This window comes from Meriones unguiculatus, chromosome 14, assembly GCF_030254825.1.
Source record: "Meriones unguiculatus strain TT.TT164.6M chromosome 14, Bangor_MerUng_6.1, whole genome shotgun sequence".
Classification (NCBI taxonomy): domain Eukaryota; kingdom Metazoa; phylum Chordata; class Mammalia; order Rodentia; family Muridae; genus Meriones; species Meriones unguiculatus.
In genome coordinates this window covers 89,017,810-89,029,699 of record NC_083361.1, presented here as the reverse complement: position 1 = coordinate 89,029,699, position 11,890 = coordinate 89,017,810, and the positions used below count along the sequence as shown (strand labels likewise).

Genomic DNA, 11,890 nt, shown 5'->3' with positions numbered 1-11,890 from the left:
TCTCACACACTCAATTTGGTTGTAAAAAGTAGAAATGTTGACTCCAGAAGTTTTCGCAAGTGTGAAATTAATACCCTTATCATTCCATTCATTCTAATAAGAGTTTCCCAATAGTCTTCCTTTCCTCCAAAGTTTCTCTTGGAATTTGAGCTTGCTTCCAATTTGTATTCCTAAGGTCAAAAGGAAGCAGCAAATCCTGTGGCCAAGTGTCAGGCTTCTGCCTGTGATGATAAAACAATGACCCTGCATGCATCTTCAAACTTCCTTGACTCTTTTCACTCCTTTCAAACACCTTTTCTAACTCCCAACCTCCTTTCCATCACTCACACACACACACACACACACACACACACACACACACACACACACAATCTCACATCTGGCTTGACTGTGAATGCCTTGGAAAAGTATATATTATCGTGTTTGACCACATATTGCGAATGAGGAAGTTACAGTTTGCTCTGTGATACTCTGAATGAAAATGTTGCGCATTCTCTTACATGGATAGACTGTGTGGTGTCATTTGAAGTATTTTTACATACGTTATCACAAGTAGTTTGCTCAACACTGTTAAATATTAAGAGCAGATATCATTATTTTATTCTGTAGGGGATAATTGCATTGCCTCTGAGTTACTGAAACCAAGAAGTTCTTTCCTGTCTTAGCTTCTTTATCCAAGAGTCAATACATTGATTGCTAATCTGACATTTCAATATATTCCTACCATTAGTCAATTTCCCCTAGATACTTACCATTGCTTCCCAATACAAATATTGGATTATCAAACAAGTTTTTGACTGTGAGAAAAAATTATAGGCTCCTTCCTCCTACATAAATATTTGGTAACTTTGTCCCGGAATTCCTTAGTCTTTACTCCATAAATAATAGGATTAAGCATTGGCGGTACAAGGAAGTAGAGGTTGCCAAGAATGGTGTGGACGTGAGGCGGAATGCCTTTCCCAAAGCGATGAGTCAGAAAAGAGAAAAGAGAGGGGGTGTAGGAGACGAGCATGACAGAGATGTGTGTGGTGCAGGTGCTGACTGCTTTGTGGTGGGCCTCCTTGGAAGAGAGACGCATGACAGCTCGTATGATGAGCACATAGGAGGAAGCAATAGCTGAGATGTCCATCCCAACCACCAACAAGGCCACAACCAGACCGTATATCCGGTTGACTGTGGTATCCACACATACCATCTTCACCACAGCCATGTGCTCACAGTAGGTAGTGGGGATGACTCGACTGGCACGAAAGGGCATATGTTGGAGGAGGACAGGCATGGGGAGAATAAAGAGGATCGCTCGTACCAAGCTTGCTAGGCCAATGAGCCCAATGTGACGATTGGAAAGGATGGTGGAATAACGCAAGGGCTTACAGATAGCCACATAACGGTCAAAGGCCATGGTCATCAGGACAGATGACTGCATGGCTGAGATGGAGTGGATGAAGAACAGCTGGACCAAACAGCCTCTGTAGCTGATCTCACTCTGTCTAAACCAGAAGATGCAGAGCACCTTAGGAATGGTGGTTGTAGACATGCCCAGGTCTGTGAGTGCCAACAGGAAGAGAAGCAGGAACATGGGTTTGTGCAGGGAGCGCTCCATGGAGATGGTGAGAAGAATGGTGCAGTTCCCCACCACAGTGATGAAGTACATGGAGGAGAAGGGGATAGATATCCATCTGTGCTTGTCTTCCATCCCAGGAATGCCTTCAAGAATGAAGAAAGAAGGCTGGCCAGTGCTGTTGCAAGGCATCATGGGGGCACCCTGGTGAGGTACCTGAAAGGGAGCAACAGAGAAACTACCTGGGGTTAAATTTTAAAAAATTCATGTGCTTAAAATGGAAAAATAGTAGAATATTAAAATACACAAAACAACGTGAAATAATGCTATGCAGCATGCCACTATACTGCGATGTGCTGTAACAGTGCAGCATTGGCATGACAGCTTCAGTGTCTGAGAGAATGGAGTTGTGAGAAATTATTTTAATGAGAAAAACTATTGATTCATTGTTAACACATTATTAAATGTAGGTGACTATTTGATGAAATGTATACATTGTAGCTAAAGATCACAGCTTAAACCAGGTCAGAAAATGAACAAAATGCAAAAGACACATTTTCTCTCAGAAACAATCGAGAAAAATTAAAAACAACAGTAGAAAAAATTAACCTAAGAACACTTCAAAGTTTATACAAAATTCTTCATCTGAAAATTAAAGAATATCCATTTCTAGCAGAGGTGGGATCCAGCAGGTTTCTGTGTATGTGTGAGAGAGAATTTAGCAACGGTGATGAAGGTGGATGGAGGCACTGGGTGACCCTGCGGCTGAAGTTCGGTGAGCAATGGAGCGATGTGGTACAGTGGTTTGTGAGTGTAGAGCCTACCGTCACCTCCACCATCTTACCTGAATGTGAGGCATCCAAGCTCATGGCCCTGCAACGTTCCACTCTCCTCTCGGGCATTCAGGAGCCACAATGTGCTTCTTTAAATCACCTAAGGAAAGGCCTCCAGGGGGCCCAGAATTAGCTCCCTGACAACCGCACTCTGCAACACAGAACCACAAGGCACCATAGCTTTTGCTGACCCTGACCCTAAAACTGACCCTGCGCTCCCAGAAGATAAGACTGGGTTGATCTTGGGCATTCAGTCTGTCTTGACTGAAGAGAGAGATCAAATCTAATGATGAGTCAATGAACAAATAGTGAAAGAAACTACAGTTTGTTTATGTCTGAACATTGCTAGTCTCAATGAAGAAAATCCTAACTCTTGCCACAACAAAGACAGATTTGGTGAAGACTATGCTAAATAAAATTAGCCACGTACAGAAAAAAAAATATTTCATGATCTTACTTATATGTAAAATCTGGGAGGAAAAGATACAAAATCCATAGAGGAAGTGAAATGGTGATTCTGTGGAGCCAGGTGGAGGGAGAAAGTGGACGAAGGTTTCAAAATAGCAGATACATCAGATAAGAACTGCAAGGCTCCAGCTACCACTGAGTGCTGGAAATGACGCAGCGCACTGTGTTCAAGATTTTGGCTGAATAAGGAGATTTATAGCTTCTTTTGACACTGAGAAGTAATTTGATAATGAGTGCTCAAGATGATAGAATGGCATCCTTTGTTCTTTATACTATTTGACAAAACCAAAAGCCAAAGGGGAATAATTGAATGCCCTTTGACGTCCGTAAATACAGATGTCTTTGACTATAAACACACACCCTCACAATGTACAATAGGAGCTATAGTTTCTCCAGCAGAAAGTAACGATTTTAATAACACTCCGAAACCATTCAAGCATCCTGGCTTCTGTCATATATCTGATGTGTGTTACAAGGTGATCCTGACAAGTAGCAATGGCAGGTGGGTGCCAGTGACTGGTAGCAACCAAATGAATCCTTAATCTTTTCTTCTAATTCTGCTTCTTCCCATTAACATCCCTAATGCAGCTCCTTAAATAGAAAATCTTGTGTTGTAGGCAAGAGGATTCTAGACTCTTTAGAAAACAACAACTTACCCGAGTTCTTATCTTTGGACAATCATACTAATGATAAAACCCCAAGCCTGAATTCTCACATCCTGTATTGCAAACATCTGTGCAATGCTGGACACATTAATGGCACATGCTAAGCGTCTAATTAATCAATAGGCAGATGAATAGGCAATGATGTAAACTTATTTAGAAATAACCTAAAAGTGTATCTTAGTTCATGCATTCTTAATCATTTCAGATATCTGGAAAGCTTAAACACAACCAGCACAAAGGCCATTCCTTCTTAAATGAATTTATAACACTCAGTGTAAAGCCAAATGATGTCATTGTATGTCAAAGCATCACTTCCATGGTATTTTTCTCCTCGGTATCCGGCTATGCACTTGTATTCAAAGGTTTTGGATTCCAGGAAAAGCTCATTAGCCTAGATCTGACTCGTACATCATTTCCCTCACATACTGCCGACTGTAAGAAACAACAAAATTACATCTCCAACTACCTCAACCACCCATTTTCCCACTTTCCTGCCACATCAGAACCTAGCAGAGAGGAAAACATTCATATGGTTTTCTCATTATAGTTCCTACCTGCCCAAAAAGGCAGATGAACCTAGGTCTCATGCCTTATGAGCCACAACAGAGGCTAAATAACGGCTGCTCTCGCCTGCCTTTAATCCTGTCCTGAATAAGTTGTGCTACTTTCAAGGACTGCAATAGGACATTTAGTCCACCAGCCATTTTATCCATGTCCTCATACAGCCACAGCGGACCCCGTTCACCCAGCAGACATGCTGCCCTAGGTTAGGCAAAGGGAGACGGCCACTGTGGGGCCCCACCCCCGAGGCTGCTCCACCCTCAGACAGCTCAGCGTGGAAGGCCACCCATCATAGGGAACACGCAGCTGCCACCACAGCAAGGAGGTGCAACTTCCCATGCCACAGGGGGAAAAGCCGTTGCCTTAGGACTGTCCCCATCTTCGCATTACCCTAAAGGAATACATCTCGATTGACTTCCTACCACTCCCTACATGGGCCAAAAAAACCACTCCTCCTTGACTCATTTGTTGGTTCTGTTGGACTCTATTTGGGCACCAATGTGTTGCGTGACAGGAACAAACATCTATTCATGTCATAGGTCGCCAATGGGAGATCAAAGAAACAATTGTCTCCCACTCCAACTTAGTGAGCCAGTGGGGTTACCGGACCTATCACAGAAGCACAAACATGATGACCTGAGCAAACTCTTGACACTACATAAAGACAGGAAAGAACTAAGTCCACAGAACTGTCCACCGATTTACACATACACACATGCTCACAAACACACACAAAAACATCATAGCCTGTGCACCACATATCATGCACACATACACACAAAATAATAATAATATAAAATCTCAGGGGCCAGTGAGAAGGCTCAGAGGTGAAGGTGTTTGCCACCCATCACGACCTGAGATAGTCCCCTGTAGCCACACGGTAAAAGGAGAGAACAGGTTCTGAGAGCTGTCCTTTGAGCTCCACACATGTGCCGTGGATCACTTGAGGACACACATGTACACACACATGCACAACACATTAAAGAAACAGACGACAGAAAAAAGTTAAATTCAAAATGTGGGTTTATTATGAAATCTTATGTTTATGACAAAAGCTGTAATAATTTATTGGGTTTACAAATTCAAAGTGGTATATATGCTGTCTTAGTAATATACTGATAGAACTAACTGGACATGTTTTTAAAAACCAATGTTGATAGCTCTGAATTTACAGTTTCATTTGTTCATTATATTCTTATCTTACTACATTTCAAATTACACATTTCTATTTTTATACATGCATATTTAAAATAATTTTAGAACCTTAAGTTAGTATAGAAAGTAATATAGAAGTTTAAAAATATGAATCTTTAAATATTCTCTTGGTTTTTGCCATATTGAATCATTGTATCAAAAACTCTTTACAAAAATAAAATTTTCATAGGCAAATTTTTACGACTTTGTGTTTTTAACACATGATTTGCAGCTATTTTTTGACTTGACATAACAGTATTTTACATCCATATCTAGTATTTTGTTTATTGTTGGTTTCACTAAGGCCCTAGTTTCAAAATAAGAAAAAACCAGTAAGATGATCTTTACACTTAAACTTTAGGGTCTCTACATGATGAGTACATTACATAAATATTTGTTTGTGTGCTTAAAAAGGTAACAGAGTGAATATTGTTAAAATACATTATATGCATCTATGAAATTCTCAAAAATAATATTAATTTAAGAATCATATATATTTTTAAATAATAGTAAAATTAAGGTGTTCTAGTCTCCAAATTCAAGGAATGCTATCATAGAGTTTTCTTCTTTATACTTTGGGGAAACATATTTTGATGAGTATTTGCTTTTGGAATTTAAGAAAACATTTATTTTCACTGTTACTGTAAATTCAGGCTCAAAAGCTATTTGTAAAATATACCGTCAAATAAATAAGAGGCATAAGAGATTTATTAAAGGTTTTGGTGTCTATAACTCTTTTTGCTATCTGAATAATCACAAATTGATAGTTATTCAAACTTAATTGCATCTTATACATCAATTGGATGATCTATTTTGTACTGTTGACCGTCAGTGTTTTCAGGGCTGGATCTTGATCCATAATCTATGGAATTCTTTATCTGAATTCACCATGTCACTGGCAGTACAGATGGCTCCCATGCCTTTTATGCTGAGTCACCACAAATGATATTCTTTACTGAAATTACATCCTCTTTCACCGCCCAGTTTCCTAAAGTATTCACTTAAGCCTATTTGCCTGTAAACTCAACTTTAAATCAAGTAAAAAGCTGCTCCTAGATAAATATTTTTAATGGAAGCTCAATTACAATAAGCAAGCATGCTCTCTTAAGGCTCTTGCAACAGATTTGTTCTATGTGACGTTCCTTGGCTGAGTTGACTGATGAATACATAGTTATTTCTAATGGGTTACAAAGTTTCTACTTGTAATGATGGAAAGCTTTATAAATAAAGGTTGAAGGTTTTCCAGCATTGTAAGCATAAGACCACAAAATTGTATGCTTAAAATGAGGTAGATGCACAGAAGCCTACCACAGAGAGCCTCTGAAAGACTCTACCTAGCAGGGTATCAAAGATGCTGAGACTCATAACCAAACTTTGGGCAGAATTCAGGGAATCTTATGAAAGAAGGGGGAGATAAAAAGACATGGAGGGGACGGGAGCTCCACAAGGAGAGCAACAGAACCAAAAACATCTGATCTCAGGGGTCTTTTCTGAGACTGATCCTCCAAACAAGGACCATTCATGGAGATAACCTAGAACCTCTGCTCAGATGTAGTCCATGGCAGCTCATTCTCTAAGTGTGTTCCCTAGTAAGGGGAACAGGGACTATCTCTGACATGAACTCAGGGGCTGGCTCTTTGATCACCTCCCCACTGAGGTAGGGGGTGGAAGCCTTGTCAGGCCACATAGGAAAATAATGCAGCCAGTCCTGTGATACCTGACAGGCTGGGGTCAGATGGAAGGGGAGGAGGACCTTCCCTATCAGTGGATTTGGAAAGGGAGGGTGGGATTGGGAGGGAATGAGAGAGGGGGCTACAGCTGTGATACATAGTGAATAAACTATAATTAATAAAAAATAAAATTTTTATAAAAAGCAAAACTGACCAAATAAATCTAACTCTTGAATGCTGGGGAAAAAAAATGAGGGAGATGACAAAGTTCATGGTATGTATAGTGTTATGGTAACACAGTAAAACTTTGTGTTCTTCATTGATATGACTCTTATTCACCAAATACCACATAATAAATTAAACCAACTATGGATAGGTGAAATGCTGCACCATTGAAAAGGAAAGATACTGAAGCTGCAAAGAAGGATGGATGCCCTTGATGATCAAGAATATCTAATAATGGGACTGCAGAGATGTCTCGTGCTCTTCCAAAGGACCTGGGTTTGACTCCCAGCTCCCATGTGGCAGCTCACAGCCACTTTAATTCCAGTTCCAGAACTCAAAGGAAATGAGCAGGAAGGCCAGCTACTTGAGGATTCATGTTATCCTGACTGGGTGCTGCTAGCAGGAAACTATCTTTGGGATCACTGTACACCCAGGAAGCTACCTTCTGAGGTAAACAGAGGATCATAGCAAGTCTACAGTGGCCCTTTACGTGTTTTGCATCCTGAACTCATCGTGCTTAGACAACTAAGAAGCAGAGGTCACAGTCATGAGGTAAGCGTCTTCTTTCCAGAGTGGCATCTTTTGAAGCAATTCCTTGAGATGCTTCCCTCTGTGATCACATGCTTCCAGACTGCTCACAGTGATTCTCCCAGCTGCCATCTTTATGTTTCAAACCTAAACCCAGGCCCAAAGGTCTTAGTCTGGCAGAGCCTTCTGTGGCCAAGGCTGAGCCACTCATTGATGATGCTGGTTCTAAGAAAGCACTGACATCAAAATTAATAAATATATATGTGTACTCTCCATACCTGGAAATGATAAGTAAATAGCTCTTTGACTCCACTTCCCTTCTACTGTTAACACATGAGCTTCTGGAGGGAGACACAGTAAACCTCCATGGCTCTTCTTCAAGTCTTCTACGTTTCCTCCTAACTTACTGTTTTTCCTTTCAAGACTGAACATCCATCTGTAGCCTACACCTAACTTTTTAGGTATGAAAGGGTTGCATTGAGATCTTCAAAATCTCAGACATTGCATGATACTGATGTACTGAGATTAGCAGAAGCAGCAACCTCAAGCCAGGAACTCATTAGTCTCTTGTACATGTAGAGATTATTGTCACCTCCTCTTTACAACATAGTCAAGTATTCTCAAGCGGATTTGTTTTGTATTGATGCCATAAACTAGGGGGTTGAGAACAGGAGGCACAAGGAGATAAAGATTCGCAAGTATGATGTGTACCTGAGGAGGCACATGGTGGCCAAAGCGGTGAGTGAAAAATGAAAAGAATGCAGGGATATAGAAGACAAGAATTACACAAATGTGGGCTCCACAAGTGCTGAATGCTCGGAACTGGGCGTCCTTTGAGGGCAGTCGCAGCACAGCCTGCAGGATGAGGATGTAGGAGGTAGCAATGAGGACCACATCCATGCCAGTGACTGAGAGCGCTACAGTAAGACCGTAGATGGTGTTAGGCTTGATGCTGGCACAGGACAGCTTGGCTATGCCCATGTGCTCGCAATAGGTGTGAGGAATGATGTGATGTCCACAGAAGGGTAAGCGTTCAATGAGAATGACAAAGGGAAAGACAAAGAGAAGGCCGCGCATCACACAAGCCAGACCAATCTTCCCAATAACGATGGCATTGAGGATAGATGTGTAGTGAAGTGGTCGGCAGATGGCCACGTAGCGGTCAAAAGCCATGGCCAGCAGAACAGCTGACTCTGTGGCAAAGACCGTATGAACGAAGAACATTTGGGTGAGGCAGCCACGGTAGGAAATGACATGGGACCTGAGCCAGAAGATTGCCAGCATCTTAGGCAATGTCGTTGAACAGAGGACCAGATCTGTAACAGAAAGCAGGCACAAGAAGAGATACATTGGTTCGTGGAGAGCTCTGTCTGTCACAATGATGTAGAGGATGGTGCCATTTCCAACCAGAGCAAGGATATACATGGAGCAGAAGGGAATGGCCATCCACACATGCTGGTCCTGCATCCCAGGGATTCCAAGCAGAACAAATGTGGAAGGGTGGAAGGCGGTGGTGTTGGGGATGGAGGCAGAGAGCATCGCGATGCAGGGGACAAGCCTTCTTCCTAAAAGTGGACAGAAAATGAAAGGTTGTTATATATCTCTGCCTGCTAAATGTCCGCTTAATCTCTTGTCCTTCATTCACACCAGTTTTGCTCAAATTCATGTGGTCTTCGTTTCTAGTATACATTATTGAATATCTTTAAGTAACAGTGTTTATCTCACTTCCAGGATCTCTATCTTCAAGTAAGACTTCTGTGTTGTGTCCCAAGCATTCTAACATGAATGCAGTCAGTGTCAATTCAAAGTTAACCTGTCTTAGTGCACACAATATGTGCACTAAGAAAGTGTATCCAGCTGGTCTAGCTTGCCCTCCACCATCTTGTATTGTGTTCTGGGCCCTGGGTCACTGGCATGAATTGCATTCCTCACCTTCTTACTGACAGAAGTATTTGCCCATAGAAAGGAGCAGCCTGCTGCTGGAGAGGAAGGAAGTGATGGGTAAGCATTTTTTTCCTACAATCTAGAAGTCTTATTAAAGCTTTGGCTTCCTTGGCTGAACTGTCATTTTAGCTCTGTCTTACTCTGGTGATCATATCTTCCTCTTATTCCTCAGCCCAAAGACTGTCATAGTTTCTGCTGTCACCTATGTGACTCCACATCTGTGACAGCCCTACACATGTCCACCACTTTGTAAATAGCCCCTCAATTCCACTCTCCTAAATTACCTACGTAGAATAGTTGATCTCTTTCCTTTTGGGATGCTAACACCAAGACATACAAAGCTCTTCTCATGTTTTCTTCTGACTCGCTACCCAGCATATTTCACCTCACGTTTTACTGCATACTTCATATTTCCATCATACTGAATGCTGTGAGATATCTGGGACATGCTTTCTCAAACCACATGCCATTCATATGTCATTTGTTCTACACAAAGACTGTGTTTGTCACCTGAAACACTGCTGTCACCCAGATGTGAGCTGAATACATTTTCTTCTGACACCTGATCTCAAGTAGTGGTACAACACACACACACACACACACACACACACTACATAGAGAGAGACTAAATCAATGTAACAATTTTAATTCCTTAAAAATTATGTATGTTTCTCACAAACCTCACACTCATTATACTGTGAAGTTCCTGAGTCTTAATTTTTTCATGTCCAACATGTGTGTCTTATAGACATTAGGCCAATAAACAATGTTTAATGAAGAATAAGTAAGGCTTATGCTCAGAAGTTAAGTTTTCTAACAGACTTGGATAAGTGACTATTGTTGAAAAATGGGAAATTCCTCCTGCGAACCTTTTTTATGAACAACATAAGACCTTTCGTCCCTGGATGCGTGGTTTCCACCACATTCTCTTCACTACATGTATTCCAGGAAAAGCTCTCTATCACTTCTCTTTTAAAATACTATAGCATGGATAATATTAGTTAACTAATAAGATTAATAATACAAACCAGGTACAGTAGTGCACACCTGTAATCCCAGCACTTGGGGAAGCAGAGGCAGGTGGATCTATGTGATTTTGAAGACAGCCTGGTCTACAAAGCAAGTACAGTACAGCCAAGGCTACATAGAGAAACCCTGTCTCAAAAAACAAAAACAAAAGCAGGTTAATAATGCATAACTTAATTGAATTGAATTTATATAGTTCATATCTGTCTGTTTCCAGACACACGCATGGGTTCTCCTATAGACTATCTCCAGACTAGTCTGCTCCGGAGCTTTGGAGCACAGTAGGTCAGAGCACTCAGCCTGACATCACCCCGATGAGTACTCTGAGACAACTGTCAAGCAACCATAAAAAGCAGACTTACTTATGTGGGAAGCATGCCATGCAAAAGGCATGCCAGTTTGAGGAGGCCTGCCACAGATATTTCACAGACACTACACTAAACACATAGGTGCAGTAAGACGACATACTAAATCAAGAAATGTCAATGTCAGGATGGAAGGCTGCATTGGGGTGTGCTGGGAAGAAATGTCACATAAGCCAGTTTCTGCTCACAGAAGTCTCCCTGGAGAAAGTGATCACTACTCTCCAACTCTTCAGGCTCTTCACACATCTCTCAGGCAGCTTGGCTTCCAGTATTATCACCCTTTTGCAGATCTTTTCTGTGGTTCAGTCTGAAGCATGAGAACTAGAACCTAAATTTAGATTACCCAGGTTCGAAATATGTCCCTACTGCATATCACTTGCTAATTGTGCTAACTTGAGTGCTTTTTTAAAAATTCCTTTCTGCCCTACATATAGATGATAGCACCTCATGTGTGTATTACTAACTGAGAAGGCATGTGAAATCTATGATGTAGCCTAAATAACTTAATGCACATTATTTAAAATGTTCACTCTTCTCATGATTTGGGAATCTGATTCCTTGATCTATGTACTTAGCTCTAAAAATTAAAAAAAAAAAAAACTTTACTTGAAAAAGTTGATTTGAAAGGTGTATCAGCCTTCCTTGAGCTGTGCACTTTACTTTGGTAAGAGGGCACTATGATCTGACCATTCCTCAAATCAAGACCTCACTTTGAAAACATTCAAGGCTGGTCCTCATTCAACTAGGATAGGTAAATGCCCACAATCTGTACGACAGGATAACTTCCCAACAATCCCAGTCCTGCCAAGCTGCCAGTGTTGTTGAATTCTTCTCATTAATTTGCTTGGGG

General features: G+C 41.2%; 2 protein-coding genes across 2 annotated transcripts; both read right to left on the bottom strand.

Annotated features, from left to right (window-relative positions):
* Positions 1 to 694: 694 nt before the first annotated feature.
* On the bottom strand, positions 695 to 1,842 carry LOC110558311 (olfactory receptor 52D1-like). The gene has a single exon (XM_021653157.2). The coding sequence runs from the start codon at positions 1,754 to 1,756 to the stop codon at positions 782 to 784; it is 975 nt and encodes a 324-aa protein (XP_021508832.2). The 5' UTR covers positions 1,757 to 1,842; the 3' UTR covers positions 695 to 781.
* Positions 1,843 to 8,225: 6,383 nt separating this feature from the next.
* Positions 8,226 to 9,271, bottom strand: LOC110558343 (olfactory receptor 52D1-like). The gene has a single exon (XM_021653188.2). It carries the CDS (start codon positions 9,242 to 9,244, stop codon positions 8,294 to 8,296), a length of 951 nt encoding a protein of 316 aa, XP_021508863.1. The 5' UTR covers positions 9,245 to 9,271; the 3' UTR covers positions 8,226 to 8,293.
* Positions 9,272 to 11,890: the final 2,619 nt, after the last annotated feature.